This window comes from Bubalus bubalis, chromosome 18 (genome assembly GCF_019923935.1).
Source record: "Bubalus bubalis isolate 160015118507 breed Murrah chromosome 18, NDDB_SH_1, whole genome shotgun sequence".
Lineage (NCBI taxonomy): Eukaryota > Metazoa > Chordata > Mammalia > Artiodactyla > Bovidae > Bubalus > Bubalus bubalis.
Window position 1 is genome coordinate 62,350,889 of NC_059174.1, and position 20,336 is coordinate 62,371,224.

Sequence of the window (20,336 nt, forward strand, 5' to 3'; positions counted from 1 at the left end):
GTGCTTCCTGGGAAGCCCTATGAGAGCAGAACTGAGTGCCTGCAAAGAGAGCAAATGGCTCACCATATACTTACCGCTTTTCAGAACTCAGCTGTCATTTAGAACATGACAGGGACACCTAGCCGACTCTGAGAAGGCATTCAGAGAAAACACCCAAGGAAAGTTAGGTCTATGCTGACACAGAGAAAAAGTAAGGAACAGGCAGAAGGAGGGGACTTTGGTGAGGGAACAGCAGCCAATGGCAGAGAGCTCTGAGTCGAGTCTTGGGGCAGAGGTGAGACTGAAGAGCACGTGATCAGTTAGTGTCTCTGTTTTTCTGTGCACTATCCATGGAGGTTTAAGTGCAAGGGTATTTATTATTTACTTAAACAGCTTGGAGCTAAGAAGTCCCCAAACTATTTCATCAGCTCAACTGTAACAGGGGGTGAGTTAGCCTTTCTGTGATTCTGTTGTTTTAATCTCATGCCTTGAAACACGTTTCTTCTCAGAAACAAAAAAGCAAACCCCAAACCCAAAGAGGAAAAATTGCTAACATCACAACCATCTGTGTAACTTAAATCCCCAAATCAACCAACCAATATGAATGTTCATGCTTTTATCCTTGCTTTCTGCTGCTGCTAAATGACTTCAGTCATCTCTGACCCTGTGAGACCCCATAGATGGCAGCCCACCAGGCTCTGCCATCCATGGGATTTTCCAGGCAAGAACACTGGAGTGGGGTGCCATCGCCTTCTCCACTTGCTTTCTAGAATTTTTAAATTCCGCAGAGTTGGACACGCCTGAGCAACTTTCACTTTCACAAGGGCTATATTGAAGGAAAAAAATTCAGCATTTCTAGCCCTAGACCCATTTCCCATCCTGCAAGAACAACAGCTCTAAGGAATTTACACATTACACATAAGCAAAATTTATTAAGTATCATCTCTGTTTGAATCATGTCCTCTTCTAAATTGAAAAGAGTGTTAAAACATTTATTCTCAAGTACTTCCCTGGCAGTCCAGTGGTTAAGACTTCGCCTCTCAATGAGGGGGCTGTGAGTTCAACCCCTGGTTGGGGACCTACGATCCAACATGCCTCATGGCCCAAAAAACCAAAATGTAAACAGAAGCAAAATTGTAACAAATTCAATAAAGAGTTAAATATTAAAGCAAAACAAAAACCCGTGCTTATTTCCGAGTCTCTTCTGTGAGACAGTGCATGAAAGCAAGGATTTCTGGCTCAAAGATCAGACTCAGTGATCTCCAGGAGGCAGGGTGAGTAACAGCCCCCTATATACAGTGTTGCAACGCTACCCAGAACCTCCATGTCAAAAGGGACACTGCAGATGTGGTGAAATTAAGGGTCTTTGGGTGGGGGCTATTCGCAGGTTGTCACGGGGTGGGGGGCCCAATGTAGTCACATGTTCTTTTTTTAAATATAATTTTATTTTTATTTATTTATTCATTTGGTTGCTGCTCACAGGCTTAGCTGCTCTGCAGCCTGTGGGATCTTAGTTCCCTGACTGGGCATCAAACACACATCCCCTGCATCACAGGGCAGATTCTTAACCACTGGACCACCGGGAAGTCCCCACAAGTGTTCTTTAAAAAGGAAGCAGGAGGGTGGGGGTGTGTGAGGCAAGAAGGCGGGAAGGAAGCAGAGGTCAGAGAGGAGAAGAGGTGCTCCCCTCCTGGGTCTGGAGGACTGAGCTGCACGACAGGGAGCACAGGCAGAGTCTAGAAGCTCGAAAAGGCAAGAACACCAACGGGAAAGTAGCAAGTAGTGCAGGCCTGGGGACAGGGTTTAGACTTCTGCTCTCTAGAACTGAAAGAGAATTCACAATGGGCTGCTCTCGTCCACGGTGCCTCTGATACATTGTTTCAGGTTCGACAGGAAGCGAGTACACTGCTGCATGGGACGGGTGACCCAGCCAGGGCCCTGGAACCGCCGCCCCCACAGGTGAGCACAGAGCTTTGATGCCAGCGGAGGGTCAATGGTGCTTGTCAGTCCACTGGGGCGGGGGCTCATCTGACTTCACTGAGGGATACCCCCGCCGGCTGCACCAGGCTTCAGCCAACAGGATGACCATGACCAGGAGAAGCAGGGCAGCCAGGCTCAGGCGGACTTGAGTCTCCACGGAAGGATGCCAAGTGGTAGGCGCTGAGAGAGAAGAGGTAGAAGGGCCGATTCCTGTTGCTGGTTGTTGATTAGTCACTCAGCTGTGTCCTTGTGACCCCATGGACTGTGGCCCACCAGGCTCCTCCATCCATGGGATTTCCCAGGCAAGGGTATTGAGTGAGTTGCCATGCCCTTCTCCAGGGCATCTTCCTGACCTGGGGATTGAACCTGGGTCTCCTACTTGGCAGGTAAATTCTTTACCACTGAGCTACCAGGGAAGCTGTCCATGCCTCTAAAGGACCCTAAAACTCAAGCTCATTTCTGCAGACCTTTGGACCTGATGGGAAGCCCGCCCAGCCCACTCCCTTGGGGTAAGCATTAAACACCTTTCTTTCCTCCTGTCATTATGGGCGCTGTGCTGATACTGGACTTCTGGGGTCAAGAAAGACAGGACTGGGGCGCTGGAGGCTGCCAGTCCTTGCCCAGAGCCTGGCCTGCTCCTCGCTTGGTATCTCCTGTGATTTGACCATTCCCCAGCAGCAGACACGCTGGTGTCTGTTACCCATGAGCTCCTGAGCGGGTCTCTACCTCTGGGTCTTGGCCCAGGGCTGGTTCCTCTGCCTGTCCTATGCTCTCTACAAGGATCACCCCTCTGATTTCATCCCAGTGTTTGTTAAAAATACACCCACGAGGGACTTGCTTGTTGAGCCCTCTTCTAAATCACTAGCGCCATCTGTCAGTCTTGTTCTGTTACACTGTGTGACTCTGTTTTTCCCAATCAGTCATTATGTGACACATTTTTATTCTAACAAAAATGAAAATGCATATAACAATGTATTAATATAGTCTATGTAAATATTTCTCTGCAAAGCATATATAATATTTAATAATAGTTACATATATATAAAATACATATATATACATGGAGTTCCTTGTAGCTCAAACAGTAAAGAATCTGCCTGCTATGCAGGAGACCAGGGTTCAATCCCTGGGTCAGGAAGATCCTCTGGAGAAGGGAATGGCAACCCACTCCAGTGTTCTTGCCTGGGAAATCCCATGGACAGAGGAGCCTGGTGGGCTACAGTTTGTGTGGCCACAGAGTCGGACACGACTGAGCAACTAACACACAGGTATATCCATATAATATATAACATATACATCTGCATCCATGCGGTTAACACTCCAGGTCAGAGAGAAGGGAACACAGAATCTCTTCTCAGTTTTCCACCTAAACTCAGTCACTCACCAGTTGAACGTCTGGGCTGTGTGCTGCTGGGAGAGTCAGTAGTTCCTGAAAACAGAGGTGAAGTGGGAGAGGTCTTCCTTATTTCCACCCAGTCAGGCTCTCACCTCCTAGAGTCCCAGGGATCCACATGGCCCATCCCCAGCCCGTCCCTCAGAGGTGCGTGTGTAAGCCGATGGCGCTCACACACCCACCCCTTGCGGTCCTCTTCCCCAGCCAGTGCTTTAGCCACACAGAGTCAGCCCCCAGGGCGGGGAGCAGGTGGGTGGACTGGGCTTCTTCCTCACCTTCGACCTGAAGCTGCAGTGGGTCACTGGGCTGAGACCACACGTAGGGATTCTCATGGAAGGCACCGTAGCATCTGTAGGTCCCCGTCTGTGTGGAGGAGACTGGATTCAAGAGGAAGATGGTCTGGCATCCTCTGTCCTGGGGGCTGCAGCTTTGGTTCTGGGTGATGGGATCTCCATCTTCTTTGGTGAGGATAAATACATCATGGTTGAATTTGGAGAAACACTGCAACTTCACACTCTCCCCTGGAGCCACCACTGTGCCAGCCACGCTGGAGAGGGAGGGCTTGTCATAAGCTCCTGAGAAAGAAGGAAGTTCAGTGATGAAGGGAAGGGTCATATAGGCATTGTTCCTTTTTGTCCCCTGGGAGCAGACGTGGCTCTCCCCTCCTCGCTCCCCTCCCCCTTGAGGAAGTCTCTCGGCATCATCCCGGAGACCTCCCCAAGGATAAGGCTTGGTCCTCCTGCTTCCTGTCCTGGAAGCCTGGTCCTTCCCTCAGCAAAGGGGTCAGTCCTGGCTCCGCTGCCTCTGTGTCCCCCTCACCGGTCATCACCAGCTGCAGGGGGTCACTGAACTGGGACCAGAGGCCTCCTCTCTGATAGGAGCAGTGGTATAGCCCTGTCTTGTCTGTTGTCATCTTTTCGATACTCAAAGTGTTGGTCGTCCTGGGCGTGATCTGTTCCTCTTTGTCCATGGGCTCAGGACTTCCCACTCTTGATATCCTGTACCCCTCAGCTTGTTTAGGTCCTTTACACAGGATGCTCACAGGACTCTTAGCTGGAACTGTGGATCCAGGCAGAGCTGTGATACGAGGCGGAGGGAGATTTCCTAGAACACAGGGAACAGGTAATAGACACACAAGCGTTTCTCCCTCCACCCTTCTATTTCTCCTCCTCTTAAAGCCCCCGCTCTAGAGTCTGAGTCCCCTCTTTCCAGCCACCAAGAGACCTGATATCTGGCTTAAACCCTGCTGGGTCCTCAGGACTATCACACAGAACACTCACCCTTCTGTGCCCAAGTGCTCTGGCTCAGACACAACCCTAGAAAGAAACACCTGGTGAGAACAGCCCCTCCTTAAAAAACCACCAGCCCTGCCCTCCTTAGCCGTCTATTTGTACCTAACCCTCTCTCCCCGACTGACCAAGACAGAGCAGTGAGGGAGGAACCACGGACATGATCCCGCATTCAGGCTGCCCACCGGCCTCAGCCCCGCTCCTCTGATGAAAGGCACACTGCTCCGTCGAGTGGCCCACACTTACAGGAAGCTGTGCAGTTGCTTTCAGTTCTCAGCCCTGTAGTGAAGGCAGTTCACATCCTCTTCCTCCTGGGTTGGGAGTGGGGCATAGAGACGTAGCTGACACCATGAAGACATTGAGCTGAACTTCTCCTCTGTGGGCATACTGGGTCATGGCTGGGTGAAGAGAACCATGGGGTCGGGGTTGAAACTTCAGAGGCCTGTGGCTCAGGAGGGCTTCCCTGAGGACTGAGGAGACGACTGAAGTTTCCAACTCAGAGCAAGAGGTTGTTGTTGTTCAGTCCCTCAGTCATGTCCTACACTTTGAGACCCCACGGGCTGCAGCATGCCAGGCTTCCCTGTCCATCACTGTCTCCCAGAGCTTGCTCCCACTCGTGTCCATTGCGGTTAGACAGGGCTTTCTTTCTTCTGACACTGTGGAGAATACAAATATCCATGTCTATCTATCATTATCTGTCATTTTATTATCTACTTATTTATCATCTATCATCTATCAATCATGCATTTATTATCTATCGATCATTTATTATCATCTACGTGCTGCTCCTGCTGCTAAATTGCTTCAGTCATGTCCGACTCTGTGCGACCCCATAGACGGCAGCCCACCAGGCTCCCCCATCCCTGGGATTCTCCAGGCAAGAATACTGGAGTGGGTTGCCATTTCCACCTAGCTACCATTTATTTGTCTAATTCTACCATCTATCTACAGCCTTCCATGGTGGCTTGTGGTGAAGTATTGCCTGCAATGCAGAGGACGTGGGTTCTATCCATGGGCCGGGAAGATCCCCTGCAGCAGGAAATGGCAACCCACTCCAATGTTCTTGCCTGGAGAATCCCATGGACAGAGGAGCCTGGTGGGCTACAGTCCGTGGACTCAAAAAGAGTCTGACACTACTCAGGGACTAAACAACAGCAACAATAATCACTTATCTATATCTACATCTAGATGTCATTTATCTATTAATAATCTGTTTGTATCTATCTACCATCTATTCATTCTCTACTGTCTATCAAGCAATCATCTATTATTTTATTTTAAATATCCAGTTATTTGTGTGTTTATCTTACCACACCAGGTCTTAGCTGTGACCCACGGGATCTTCAGTTGCAGCAGGCAAACTCTTAGCTGCCGCAGGTGGGATCTAGTTCCCTGACCAGAGACCAAGCCCAGGTTCCCTGAATTGGGAGCAAGGAGTCTCAGCTATTGGACCACAAAGGAATTCCCTATTTTTATTTTTTAAGACAGCCTGGAAATAGACTATTTTATTTATTTAATTTTGGCCATGCCCTGTGGATGTGGGATCTTAGTGCCCTGGCCAGGGATTGAACCCATGCCCTCTGCATTGGAAGCACAGAGTCTTAGCCACTCGACCACCAGGGAAGTCCCTATCCATTGTTTATATATATCATTTTTCACTTACTTATCTATGTATCTGTCAGTGTCTAATGTCCTCTATCTTTGTATCATTTCTCTCCCTCCTCCCACCTCTTTCCCTCCATCCAGAGCATCGAAAGGGAATCCCGAGAACACCCCCATCACTGCTTTCTAGGAGAACCATCTCCAGATGCTTTGTTTAGCTTGTCTTTGCTCTCAAGTTACTTGGACTCAACGGTTTGGAGGAAGGATTGTAAGAGAGGATCACTTAGTTCTAAAACCCACTGTCTGTTTTTGCATGGCCTCAGGATTTTTAAATGACTAAAAAAAAAAAAAAAAGAAAATTAGCATTTTGTAACCCATGAAATGAGTTAAAATTCACACTTTTGCTTTTTCAAACTAAGTTTCATAGATTTATGGCCTTGCTCATAAGGTCGTACATCACCGCTCCTGCTTTTGTGCTGTATGTGTGCTCAGTCAGGTCTGACCCCTTGTGTGACCCGTGGACTGTAGCCCACCAGGCTCCTCTCTGTCCATGGGAATTCCCAGGCAAGAATACTGGAGTAGGTTGGCAGTTCTTTCTCTAGGGGATCTTCTTGACCTAGGGATTGAATCTGGGTCTTTTCCATCTCCTGCATGGGCAGGTGGTTTCTTCAGCCCTAGTGCTTCCTGGGAAGCCCTATGAGAGCAGAACTGAGTGCCTGCAAAGAGAGCAAATGGCTCACCATATACTTACCGCTTTTCAGAACTCAGCTGTTATTTAGAACATGACAGGGACACCTAGCCGACTCTGAGAAGGCATTCAGAGAAAACACCCAAGGAAAGTTAGGTCTATGCTGACACAGAGAAAAAGTAAGGAACAGGCAGAAGGAGGGGACTTTGGTGAGGGAACAGCAGCCAATGGCAGAGAGCTCTGAGTCGAGTCTTGGGGCAGAAGTGAGACTGAAGAGCACGTGATCAGTTAGTGTCTCTGTTTTTCTGTGCACTATCCATGGAGGTTTAAGTGCAAGGGTATTTATTATTTACTTAAACAGCTTGGAGCTAAGAAGTCCCCAAACTATTTCATCAGCTCAACTGTAACAGGGGGTGAGTTAGCCTTTCTGTGATTCTGTTGTTTTAGTCTCATGCTTTGAAAGATGTTTCTTCTCAGAAACAAAAAAAGCAAACTCCAAACCCAAAGAGGAAAAATTGCTAACATGACAACCATCCGTGTAACTTAAATCCCCAAACCAACAAACCAATATGAATGTTCATGCTTTTATCCTTGCTTTCTGCTGCTGCTAAATGACTTCAGTCATCTCTGACCCTGTGAGACCCCATAGATGGCAGCCCACCAGGCTCTGCCATCCATGGGATTTTCCAGGCAAGAACACTGGAGTGGGGTGTCATTGCCTTCTCCACTTGCTTTCTAGAATTTTTAAATTCCGCAGAGTTGGACACGCCTGAGCAACTTTCACTTTCACAAGGGCTATATTGAAGGAAAAAAATTCAGCATTTCTAGCCCTAGACCCATTTCCCATCCTGCAAGAACAACCGCTCTAAGGAATTTACACATTACACATAAGCAAAATTTATTAAGTATCATCTCTGTTTGAATCATGTCCTCTTCTAAATTGAAAAGAGTGTTAAAACATTTATTCTCAAGTACTTCCCTGGCAGTCCAGTGGTTAAGACTTTGCCTCTCAATATGGGGGCTGTGAGTTCAACTCCTGGTCGGGGACCTACGATCCAACATGCCTCATGGCCCAAAAAACCAAAATGTAAACAGAAGCAAAATTGTAACAAATTCAATAAAGAGTTAAATATTAAAGCAAAACAAAACCCCATGTTTATTTCCGAGTCTCTTCTGTGAGACAGTGCATGAAAGCAAGGATTTCTGGCTCAAAGATCAGACTCAGTGATCTCCAGGAGGCAGGGTGAGTAACAGCCCCCTATATACAGTGTTGCAACGCTACCCAGAACCTCCATGTCAAAAGGGACACTGCAGATGTGGTGAAATTAAGGGTCTTTGGGTGGGGGCTATTCGCAGGTTGTCACGGGGTGGGGGGCTCAACGTAGTCCCATGTTCTTTTTTAAAATATAATTTTATTTTTATTTATTTATTCATTTGGTTGCTGCTCACAGGCTTAGCTGCTTTGCAGCCTGTGGGATCTTAGTTCCCTGACTGGGCATCAAACACACATCCCCTGCATCACAGGGCAGATTCTTAACCACTGGACCACCGGGAAGTCCCCACAAGTGTTCGTTAAAAAGGAAGCAGGAGGGTGGGGGTGTGTGAGGCAAGAAGGCGGGAAGGAAGCAGAGGTCAGAGAGGAAAGAGGTGCTCCCCTCCTGGGTCTGGAGGACGGAGCTCCACGACAGGGAGCACAGGCAGAGTCTAGAAGCTCGAAAAGGCAAGAACACCAACGGGAAAGTAGCAAGTAGTGCAGGCCTGGGGACAGGGTTTAGACTTCTGCTCTCTAGAACTGAAAGAGAATTCACAATGGGCTGCTCTCGTCCATGGTGCCTCTGATATGTTGTTTCAGGTTTGACAGGAAGCGAGTACACTGCTGCATGGGACGGGTGACCCAGCCAGGGCCCTGGAACCGCCGCCCCCACAGGTGAGCACAGAGCTTTGATGCCAGCGGAGGGTCAATGGTGCTTGTCAGTCCACTGGGGCGGGGGCTCATCTGACTTCACTGAGGGATACCCCCGCCGGCTGCACCAGGCTTCAGCCAACAGGATGACCATGACCAGGAGAAGCAGGGCAGCCAGGCTCAGGCGGACTTAAGTCTCCACGGAAGGATGCCAAGTGGTAGGCGCTGAGAGAGAAGAGGTAGAAGGGCCGATTCCTGTTGCTGGTTGTTGATTAGTCACTCAGCTGTGTCCTTGTGACCCCATGGACTGTGGCCCACCAGGCTCCTCCATCCATGGGATTTCCCAGGCAAGGGTATTGAGTGAGTTGCCATGCCCTTCTCCAGGGCATCTTCCTGACCTGGGGATTGAACCTGGGTCTCCTACTTGGCAGGTAAATTCTTTACCTCTGAGCTACCAGGGAAGCTGTCCATGCCTCTAAAGGACCCTAAAACTCAAGCTCATTTCTGCAGACCTTTGGACCTGATGCGAAGCCTGCCCAGCCCACTCCCTTGGGGTAAGCATTAAACACCTTTCTTTCCTCCTGTCATTACGGGCGCTGTGCTGATACTGGACTTCTGGGGTCAAGAAAGACAGGACTAGGGCGCTGGAGGCTGCCAGTCTCCACCCTGAGCCCGGCCTGCTCCTCGCTCGGTATCTCCTGTGATTTGACCATTCCCGCAGCAGACACGCTGGCCTCTATTACCCGTCGGCTCCTGATCACGTCTCTACCTCTGGGTCTTGGCCCAGGGCTGGTTCCTCTGCCTGTCCTGCGCTCTCTACAAGGATCACCCCTCTGATTTCATCCCAGTGTTTGTTAAAAATACACCCATGAGGGACTTGCTTGTTGAGTCCTCTTCTAAATCACTAGCCCCTTCTGTCAGTCTTGTTCTGTTACACTGTGTGACTCTGTTTTTCCCAATCAGTCATTATGTGACACATTTTTATTCTAACAAAAATGAAAATGCATATAACACATATATTAATATAGTCTATGTAAATATTTTTCTGCAAAGCATATATGATATTTAATAATAGTTACATATATATAAAATACATATATATACCTGGAGTTCCTTGTAGCTCAAACAGTAAAGAATCTGCCTGCTGTGCAGGAGACCAGGGTTCAATCCCTGGGTCAGGAAGATCCTCTGGAGAAGGGAATGGCAACCCACTCCAGTGTTCTTGCCTGGTAAATCCCATGGACAGAGGAGCCTGGTGGGCTACAGTTTGTGGGGTCACAGAGTCGGACACGACTGAGTAACTAACACACACGTACATCCATATAATATATAACATATACATCTGCATCCATGCGGTTAACACTCCAGGTCAGAGAGAAGGGAACACAGAATCTCTTCTCAGTTTTCCACCTAAACTCATTCACTCACCAGTTGAACGTCTGGGCTGTGTGCTGCTGGGAGAGTCAGTAGTTCCTGAAAACAGAGGTGAAGTGGGAGAGGTCTTCCTTATTTCCACCCAGTCAGGCTCTCACCTCCCAGAGTCCCAGGGACCCACATGGCCTGTCCCTGGCCCGTCCCTCAGAGGTGCATGTCTAAGCCGATGGCGCTCACACACCCACCTCTTGCGGTCCTCTTCCCCAGCCAGTGCTTTAACCGCACAGAGTCAGCCCCCAGGGCGGGGAGCAGGTGGGTGGACTGCGCTTCTTCCTCACCTTGGACCTGAAGCTGCAGTGGGTCACTGGGCTGAGACCACACGTAGGGATATTCGTGGAAGGCACCGTAGCACCTGTAGGTCCCCACCTGTGTGGAGGAGACTGGATTCAAGAGGAAGATGGTCTGGCGTCCTCTGTCCTGGGGGACGGAGCTTTGGTTCTGTGTGACGTGATCTCCATCTTCTTTGGTGAGGATAAATACATCATGGTTGATTTTGGAGAAACACTGCAACTTCACACTCTCCCCTGGAGCCACCACTGTGCCAGCCACGCTGGAGAGGGAGGGCTTGTCATAAGCTCCTGAGAAAGAAGGAAGTTCAGCGATGAAGGGAAGGGTCAGTAAGCACTGTCCGTTTTTGTCCCCTGGGAGCAGACGTGGCTGTGGTCTCTGTCCCCTCCTCTTCCCCCTCCCCCTTGAGGAAGTCTCTCGGCATCATCCCGGAGACTTCCCTAAGGACAAGGCTTGGTCTTCCTGCTTCCTGTCCCCGAAGCCTGGTCCTTCCCTCGGCAGAGGGGTCAGTCCCGGCTCTGCTACCTCTGTGTCCCCCTCACCGGTCATCACCAGCTGCAGGGGGTCACTGAACTGGGACCAGAGGCCTCCTCTCTCATAGGAGCAGTGGTACAGCCCTGTCTTCTCAAATGTCATCTCTGAGATATGCATAGTGTTGGTCTTCCTTGGCGTGATCTGTTCCTCTTTGTCCATGGGCTCAGGACTTCCCACTTTTGATATCTTGTACCCCTCAGCTTGTTTAGGTCCTTTACACAGGAGGGTCACAGGACTCTTAGCTGGAACTGTGGATCCAGGCAGAGCTGTGATACGAGGCGGAGGGAGATTTCCTAGAACACAGGGAACAGTTAATAGACACACAAGCGTTTCTCCCTCCACCCTTCTATTTCTTCCTCATCTTACAGCCCCCACTCTAAAGTCTGAGTCCCCTCTTTCCAGGGGCCAAGAGCCCTGATACCTGGCTTAAACCCTGCTGGGTCCTCAGGAGTATCACACAGAACACTCACCCTTCTGTGCCCAAGTGCTCTGGCTCAGACACAACCCTAGAAAGAAACACCCGGTGAGAACAGCTCAGCCTTAAAGAACCACCAGCCCTGCCCTCCTTAGCCGTCTATTTGCACCCTAACCCTCTCTCCCAGACTGACCAAGACAGAACAGCGAGGGAGGAACCACAGACATGATCCTGTGTTCAGGCTGAGCGGTGGCCTTGCTGATGCTGAACGGACTTGTTAGAAGAGACACAGCCCTCCAGGAAGTGAGGTTGTTGCCCAGCTCTCGCTGTGAGAACAAAGGCAGTCAGCGTCCTCTTTCCCCCTACGTCCTCTGGTTGAGGCTTGAAGTTCTGCCCTTAAGAAGACGTTCATCATCTGTACTTCAGCCTGAGGGATCTTTCTTGTGTCACGTGGCATGTGGGATCTGAGTTCCTGGACCAGGGATCGAACCCACACCCCTACATTGCAAGGTGGGTTCTTAACTGCCACACCCCCAGGCACGTCCAATCACCTTTGCATCGGATTATCACTGGTCTAATCTGATTCCTCTCTTTTTCTTCGCCAATCCCGTGTCAGCATTTTAATCTTTACATAATGCAAGGGGTAAGAGACTCTCAGTGTAAACACAGGAGGGAAATAAATTCCGCTGTGGGGATTGCTTTGAAATCTCAGGTGTATTAAGGGCCCTGGCCTCTTAACGCTGCATTCCAGTTCTTTGTATGCAAATCTGGGGGAGTGTTGAAGAGTTCCCAAAGCTACAATCACATGGTATATGGAAATTGTCCAAAACAGACCTTGGTAGAGAGATCATTGCAGAGTCACTAGGAGAGCAACTCTTCTGCCCTTTCCTGTTTGCCCATTCTGGTTTTCCCCAATCCAAGAAGGACCTATGAGTAATGACAGAAATGAAACCACTAGCCAATTTAACCTAACTGCTGATTTACGCTCTACTGAATGCCCACCGTGTCTTGCCAACCCTGTATATTCTTTTCCAGATTAAAGGAAGAATGAAGAATTTTTAAAGAGTGACTAGCTCTCTACTCCCTTAGGGATCCCTCAGGCTGATCACATGGGCAAGATAACTTCTGAAGAAAGATTGCATGGGAGTCCCTGGTGGTGTAGTGGTTGGGACGTCACCTTCCAATACAGGGGCTGTGGGTTTGACCTCTGAAGGGGGTAGCTAAGATCCCATTTGCCTTACAAAGGAATTTTCCCTTTCTACCAACACTTGCCTCTCCAATACATTTTTTAAAAACATATTGTTTGATGTGGACCATTTAAAATGGTCTTTATTGAACTTGTTACAATATTGATTGTATGTTTTGGTGGTTGTTTTTTTTTTTTGGCCATGAGGCATGTGGGATCTCAGCTCCCTAACCAGGGATGGAACCCACACTGTGTTGGAAGATGAAGTCTTAACCACTGGACCACCAGGGAAAGCCCTCCAGTACTGGTTTTAGAGTGGAGAGCAGCTGAATCTGAGCTTGGTAACAATTATTCCACCATCCCCACCCACTTCTGCAATATTCCCAACATTATGTCAGCATTGATTATCCACTGGTGTCAATTTTGAACCTAAACGAGATACCCACACACCAGGTGGCTCAGTGGTAAAGATTCTGCCTGCCAATGTAGGAGACACAGGAGATGCAGGATCGACCCCTGGGTCGGGAAGAGCTCCTGGAGGAGGAGATGGCAACTCACTCCAGTATTCTTGGCTGGAGAAGCCCATGGACAGAGGAGCCTGGCTGGCTGTATAGTCCATGGGGTCACAAAGAGTCAGATGGGACTGAGTGACTGAACACACACACACACACACACGTAAGGTTAAGTCACGACTTTGTTCTTAAACTTTCATTCTGGCTGAACCAAACTGAATAGTTATGGCACCTATTCTGGATACACACACACCATTGATTTAAAGCATTCCCTATTATATTGTCATAATGCTATTTTTGCAAAAATCTAAGATAACTTAAGACACCCTGGGCTTCCCAGGTAGCTCAAACAGTAAGGAGTCTGCCTGCAATGCAGGAGACCTGGGTTCAATCCCTGGAGCAGGAAGATCCCCTGGAGGTGGGAATGACAATCCACTCCAGTATTCTTTCCTGCAGAATCCCATGGACAGAGGAACCTGGCGGGCTACAGTCCATGGGGTCACACAGAGTCAGACCAGACTTAACACGCCTGAACAGCACACGTAGTCACACTGTAGATCTAAAACTTTTCCAGTTGCAATTCCCTCAGGACTTAAAGACTACCGTAACATGGGATACAGGTTTTATTACAGGGATTGGACTTGACTGTGACCATAGAGAAAGAAATTTGTGGAAGGCCACTGTGATAGCATCTGTGGTCCTCCTGATGTCATGAAAAGTCAGGCAGACTGGGAGTTGAGAGGCGAACCTGGGTGTGTGTGGCAGGGGGCAGCGGGGTAGATCAGGGCAGAACTGGAGCACTCGAGAAAACCAGTGTCAACCTGTCCATCTCTGGCTCCTGTCTCAGTGAAGCCTAGGGCTCTTTATCATAGGTCTTCAGAAAGGTGGCGCAGGTGCTGGCCTCGTTGAAGGAGCTGGGGGAGTTGGAGGCACTGGGCTTGGCTGTGGGCTCGCACCAGTGGGTGGGCCGGCAAGTCCATATAAGGTGTGTGGGCTGAACACAGCCCCCCTGGGTGTGATCACATTCAGCCTCTGGGTGTCAGCAGGCCCACAGCTTCACTTCCACCTTCAGTGCCTTGCGTCAGTTCCTGTTGTGGTCACTCCTAATCCAAAGCTGGAGGAGGAAGAAAATTCTAGGAAACGTAGTACGAATTTAGCTAAACTGACAGACGGGAAAGCCACAGTCACTGTTTCTCATCAACCTGGCTTCCAAAACACATCCTTTAACCATACTCTGGGCTTCCCCGATGGCTCAGTATGTAAAGAATCCGCCTGCAGTGTGGGAGACACGGACATGCAGGTTCGATCCCTGGGCCAGGTAGATCTCCTGGAGGAGGAAAATGGCAACCCACTCCAATACTCTCACAGGAAACATCCCAAGGACAGAGGAGCCTGGCGGGCTACAGTCCATGGGGGGCGCAAAGGAGTTGGACACAACTGAATGACTAAGCACAAAAGCACACAACCACACTTCCCTTTTGGATACAGACATGGAAAAACCAGGGTTTCACTTGACATGATAATGCCAGTATTCTTCATACAGCTGGAAGCATGCCAGTCATCTCCCGGTAGAGGATACGATGGCTTTTATCCATCGTGGGGTGAGGTTCAGTCCTTTCCTAGTCAAGTCATGCTCATAGTTTGGTAACCGGTCAGGTTTCAGAATCACTGATGTTTGTGGCTTTGACCAGTGTTTCCCTTTTCCCCACCTCTCCAGCCCCTGGGAACCACTGTTCTACTCTCTTGTCTCCACAAGTTCAGCTTTTTTTTTTTCCTATTCTTTTAAAAAAAATTTAATTGGAGGCTAATTACTTTACAATACTGTATTAGTTTTGCCATACATCAACAGGAATCTGCCATGGGTGTACACGTGTTCCCAATCCTGAACCCCCTTCCCACTTCCCTCCCCATACCATCCCTCTGGGTCATCCCAGTGCACCAGCCCCAAGCATCCTGTATCCTAAGATTCCACATATAGGTGATACCTTTCACCATGTGACTTTCTCTGTCAGGCTTAATTTCACTTAGCAGAATGCCCTCCAGGTTCATCTATGTGGTCACCAATGGCAGCATTTGGAGACCCAAATTAGAAGAAATTTATTTTTCAACTTTTTATTTTGTATCGAGGGTTACAGCCGATGAACACTGTTGTGATCATGTCAAGTGGATAGTGAAGGGACTCAGCCTTACCTTTAGGTGTATCCGTTCCCCCCCAAGCCCCTCTCCCATCCAGGCTGCCGCAGAACAGGGAGCAGAGTTCCCTGTGCTCCACAGCAGGTCCTTGTTGGTTCTCCATTTTAAATACAGCAATATGTATATGTTGATCCCAAACTCCCTAACTATCCTTCCCCCAGTCCCTCCCCCTGGCCACCATAAGTTCATTCTCCAAGCCTGTGAGTTAGAAGCAGGCGATACAGATGGTGGGTTTTATTTCCCCTTCTCAGGGTAACAGTCCTGCCTTGTCCGTGACCTTCACCTGCCTGTTTACAGAGACCCACGGCCTGGCTTAAGTCAGTTGTAACAGCACTGGACATGCTGTTGAAGTATTTTGGAATTGTGGCTTCTTATCAACCTAACCAGTGCTATGCTCTGGCCACAGAGTTCCTCTTTTGAATATCCGACCACCTTTGTGGGCTTGGTCTACCCTCCCCAAACTCAATTATTCCAACAGAAGGCTGTTTAATTGCACCCCTCTCCCCTGCCACCCACAAGTTATATGAACTTTGGGATGTTAGCTGACATTTCAGTCTTAATTTCTTCACTCGTAAATGAGAATGTTAAGAGCACATGTAGGGTTATGGGATGATTAAATAAAATCATGTAAAGACTGGCTCACAACACATATGATTCCAGGGATATATATGGGATTGTATTTTTTCCAGCTGCTTTTCTGAATTCTGAAATATGTGTGTGCATGTGTGAGAAACCGGAAAAGACCCTGATGCAGGGAAAGATTGAAGGCGGGAGGAGAAGGGGATGACAAAGGACCAGATGGTTGGATGGCATCACTGACTCAATGGACATGAGTTTGAGCAAGTTCCAGGAGATGGTGAAGGACAGGGAAGACTGGCGTGCTGCAGCCCATGGGGTTGCAAAGAGTCGAACACGATTGAGCAACTGAACAAAAACAGCAACAAATGTGTGAGTAAACAACTATATACTTGGTGATTTAGTTGGTTAGTTAGCTATCGGCCTTAGCTAATAGTTCAAGGCACTGACTGACAAGCCTTATCGTCTTGATTTGAACCCTGCATCAGCCAATTATAATCCTATAGCTAATTGAGCGTTACTTAAAAAAATGTTTTTTGTTTTTTTTTTTAGGCTGCAATGGGTAGCATGTGGGATCTTTGTTCCCTGACCAGGGATCAAACCAGTGCCCCCTGCATCATTGGAAGTCCAGAGTTTTAACCACTGAACCACCAGGGAATTCCCCTGAACATTACTGTTTAGCATTCAAAAGACTGAAATAATCATAGCAACTACTTCATAAATTTTATGAGATTTAAAGGGTGTAATATGTGCAATGTTGTTACAATGGTTCTAAGCAATAGTTTGTTCCACAATTTTATTGTTATTAACAAAATAATAGTTTTATTATTAATAAAAATTAACACTATTATTAATTTTCATTTAAAAACCAATGATTGATACTTCCCTTTAATTATACAGGCTGTTAAACCATCCTTTAAAATGCTGAATGGCACTGCAGGCCATGGCTAACATAACCTGTTTTGGTAGCTATTAGTTTTCTCGGGCATTTTTTTTTTTTTTCCCCCAGTGGCTTCTCACCAGTGCATTTCTTTCTTTCTTTCTTTTTTTTTAATTTTATTTTATTTTTAAACTTTACAAAACTGTATTAGTTTTGCCAAATATCAAAATGAATCCGCCACAGTATACATGTGTTCCCCATCCTGAACCCTCCTCCCTCCTCCCTCCCCATACCATCCCTCTGGGTCGTCCCAGTGCACTAGCCCCAAGCATCCAGTATCGTGCATCGAACCTGGACTGGCAACTCGTTTCATACATGATATTTTACATGTTTCAATGCCATTCTCCCAAATCTTCCCACCCTCTCCCTCTCCCACAGAGTCCATAAGACTGTTCTATACATCAGTGTCTCTTTTGCTGTCTCGTACACAGGGTTATTGTTACCATCTTTCTAAATACCATATATATGCATTAGTATACTGTATTGGTGTTTTTCTTTCTGGCTTACTTCACTCTGTATAATAGGCTCCAGTTTCATCCACCTCATTAGAACTGATTCAAATGTATTCTTTTTAATGGCTGAGTAATACTCCATTGTGTATATGTACCATAGCTTTCTTATCCATTCATCTGCTGATGGACATCTAGGTTGCTTCCATGTCCTGGCTATTATAAACAGGGCTGCGATGAACATTGGGGTACACGTGTCTCTTTCCCTTCTGGTTTCCTCAGTGTGTCTGCCCAGCAGTGGGATTGCTGGATCATAAGGCAGTTCTATTTCCAGTTTTTAAAGGAATCTCCACACTGTTCTCCATAGTGGCTGTACTAGTTTGCATTCCCACCAACAGTGTAAGAGGGTTCCCTTTTCTCCACACCCTCTCCAGCATTTATTACTTGTAGACTTTTGGATCGCAGCCATTCTGACTGGTGTGAAATGGTATCTCATTGTGGTTTTGATTTGCATTTCTCTGATAATGAGTAATGTTGAGCATCTTTTCATGTGTTTGTTAGCCATCTGTATGTCTTCTTTGGAGAAATGTCTATTTAGTTCTTTGGCCCATTTTTTGATTGGGTCATTTACTTTTCTGGAGTTGAGCTGTAGGGGTTGCTTGTATATTTTTGAGATTAGTTGTTTGTCAGTTGCTTCATTTGCTATTATTTTCTCCCATTCTGAAGGCTGTCTTTTCACCTTGCTAATAGTTTCCTTTGATGTGCAGAAGCTTTTAAGTTTAATTAGGTCCCATTTGTTTATTTTTGTTTTTATTTCCAATATTCAAGCCACAGTTATCAAGACAGTATGGTACTGGCACAAAGACAGAAATATAGAGCAATGGAACAAAATAGAAAGCCCAGAGATAAATCCACACACATATGGACACCTTATTTTTGACAAAGGAGGCAAGAATACACAATGGATTAAAGACAATCTCTTTAACAAGTGGTTCTGGGAAATCTGGTCAACCACTTGTAAAAGAATGAAACTAGAACACTTTCTAACACCATACACAAAAATAAACTCAAAATGGATTAAAGATCTAAACGTAAGACCAGAAACTATAAAACTCCTAGAGGAGAACATAGGCAAAACACTCTCTGACATACATCACAGCAGGATCCTCTATGACCCACCTCCCAGAATATCGGGCATTTGTTTAATTAGCTCAACTGTCATCTCTCCCAGGAGTATATGAATGTGTCCCCATTCTTTATGAGATAGGCTTCCAGTAAACACCATTTTTGGTTTAATTTGTACCCACTGTTTATTGGTGAAGTTAATCATCAATACATTTACTGGATTTGTATTTCAACATTTCTGGATCATAAGTGTGAGTGTTGAAAAGAGGATGAGAGATGCAACTTTTTACAGAGTGAAAGAGAAATACATTCTCAGGGTTTGTATTGTACATGTGTGCACTCCAGTACTCTTGCCTGAAAAATCCTATGGACGGAGGAGCCTGGTAGGCTGCAGTCCACAGGGTCGCTAAGAGTTGGACACGACTGAGCGACTTCACTTTCACTTTTCACTTTCATGCATTGGAGAAGGAAATGGCAACCCACTCTAGTGTTCTTGCCTGGAGAGTCCCAGGGACGGGGGAGCCTGGTGGGCTGTCATCTACGGGGTTGCACTGAGTCGGACACGACTGAAGTGACTCAGCAGCAGTGCATAGAAACATCAAATTGGCAGATACTGCTTATAAATAGTAGGTTGATACATGGCAAGATGGGATTTCAATTCCCATTTGCTTAGGCTTATTGATTGATAAGACTAAACAAAATACTATGTAGTTTATTTTGTGGGGAAACAGAAAGAAAAGTTGACAACAGTAATCAAGGCTTTTCTCCTATGTTTTGAGTGAAAATATCCAGAAAGTCTCTGGCCAAAGATCTTCCAATTTCAGCAAATCAGGGCAAAATAGAAAATACTTCTTACACACACACACACACACACACACACACACACACACAGTGTGTGTGAAGTGATGGATGTGCTAGCTTGATGGTGGTGATTATTTCACAGTGTAAATATATATCACATAGTACACCTTAAATATATAAAATGTCTATTTGTTAATTATGTTTTCAAAAGCTGGTAAAAAAACCCAACAAACCTGACTCATGAAAAAAAATCATCATCAACAACAAAAAGACCAGAAAGAAACTTGTGTGCATGCTCAGTTGCTAAGTCAAATCTGACTCTCTTCAGGCCCACAGACTGCATCAGGCTCCTCTGTCCATGGGATTTCCCGCAAGAATACTGGAGTGGGTTGCCATTTCCTTCTCCAGGGGATCTTCCCGGCCAAGGGATTGAACCCGGGTCTCCTGTGGCTCCTCCATTGGCAGGGGGATTATTTACCACTGAGCCACCTGTGGAAGCCACAAAGAAACTATATGGGACTAAAAATAAACGTGTACATGTGCAGTTGGGGCAAATTCTGGACAAAAGAAACAAAGAGACCCAAAAGCCCAACTGCCAATTTTGAAGAGCCTGGAGCAAAAGCAGAATCCTGTGTCATGCCCCCTACACTCAACACCTCCTTAGAAGGCAGCAAACCATGCAAGCCACCCCTCCAGCCCGACCCCTGGACACCCCTACCCTCTCCCCATATAAGGAACCAGCTCACCCTCCCCTCATCAGGAATAAGCAAGCTGTCCAGGGAAACTGTTTCTTGTTCTCACTTCCCCCTGCTGCAGCAGGGACCCTGGTCAAGACATGCCTGAATTTCCTGTCTGGCCTCTGATCAGTTTCTGTTAACTGGGGAAGGTCAAGGACTCTGGTGGATGTAAGAATCACCTGAGGAGCTTTTGAAGCCTCCTAGCTTCCTAAAGCCCACCCCAGACCAATTCAATTAGGATCACCAAGGGTAGGACCTGGGTAATTGCAATGTGAGTTGCATTTTCAAGATTGAGAACCAGCCACTGTTGGT

General features: G+C 47.3%; 2 protein-coding genes across 10 annotated transcripts; both read right to left on the minus strand.

Annotated features, from left to right (window-relative positions):
• Positions 1-891: 891 nt before the first annotated feature.
• Positions 892-4,935, minus strand: LOC123465154 (leukocyte immunoglobulin-like receptor subfamily A member 6). Of its 3 annotated transcripts, none has more exons than XM_045163545.1 (6): positions 4,770-4,935; positions 4,633-4,668; positions 4,172-4,456; positions 3,628-3,927; positions 3,344-3,388; positions 892-2,139 (listed from the first exon to the last, which is right to left on the minus strand). In XM_045163545.1, exons 1-6 carry the CDS (start codon positions 4,801-4,803, stop codon positions 1,970-1,972), a joined length of 870 nt encoding a protein of 289 aa, XP_045019480.1. In that variant the 5' UTR covers positions 4,804-4,935; the 3' UTR covers positions 892-1,969. The 3 variants fall into 3 exon arrangements, with proteins under 3 accessions (XP_045019480.1, XP_045019479.1, XP_045019481.1); XM_045163544.1 differs by having other exon boundaries at positions 892-2,169; XM_045163546.1 differs by lacking the exon at positions 3,344-3,388.
• Positions 4,936-5,006: 71 nt separating this feature from the next.
• Positions 5,007-12,014, minus strand: LOC102409866 (leukocyte immunoglobulin-like receptor subfamily A member 6). 7 transcript variants are annotated; one of them, XM_045163553.1, is made up of 6 exons: positions 11,699-11,849; positions 11,561-11,596; positions 11,099-11,383; positions 10,454-10,846; positions 10,263-10,307; positions 5,007-5,297 (listed from the first exon to the last, which is right to left on the minus strand). In XM_045163553.1, exons 1-6 carry the CDS (start codon positions 11,730-11,732, stop codon positions 5,173-5,175), a joined length of 918 nt encoding a protein of 305 aa, XP_045019488.1. In that variant the 5' UTR covers positions 11,733-11,849; the 3' UTR covers positions 5,007-5,172. The 7 variants fall into 7 exon arrangements, with proteins under 7 accessions (XP_045019488.1, XP_045019484.1, XP_045019482.1 ...); XM_045163549.1 differs by having other exon boundaries at positions 5,031-5,297; positions 10,547-10,846; positions 11,699-12,011; XM_045163547.1 differs by lacking the exon at positions 5,007-5,297 and adding an exon at positions 7,813-9,089 and having other exon boundaries at positions 11,699-12,014.
• Positions 12,015-20,336: the final 8,322 nt, after the last annotated feature.

Coding starts and splice junctions, on each gene's coding strand:
- LOC123465154 (XM_045163544.1), bottom strand. CDS start 4,803: ATGTCCGTGGTTCCTCCCTCACTGCTCTGTCTTG. Junction 4,669..4,769: donor TCCCTCACTGCTCTGTCTTG/GTCAGTCGGGGA, acceptor GTTTCTTTCTAG/GGTTGTGTCTGAGCCAGAGC. Junction 3,928..4,171: donor CCTGCAGCTGGTGATGACCG/GTGAGGGGGACA, acceptor CTTCTTTCTCAG/GAGCTTATGACAAGCCCTCC.
- LOC102409866 (XM_045163553.1), bottom strand. CDS start 11,732: ATGTCTGTGGTTCCTCCCTCGCTGTTCTGTCTTG. Junction 11,597..11,698: donor TCCCTCGCTGTTCTGTCTTG/GTCAGTCTGGGA, acceptor GTTTCTTTCTAG/GGTTGTGTCTGAGCCAGAGC. Junction 10,847..11,098: donor CCTGCAGCTGGTGATGACCG/GTGAGGGGGACA, acceptor CTTCTTTCTCAG/GAGCTTATGACAAGCCCTCC.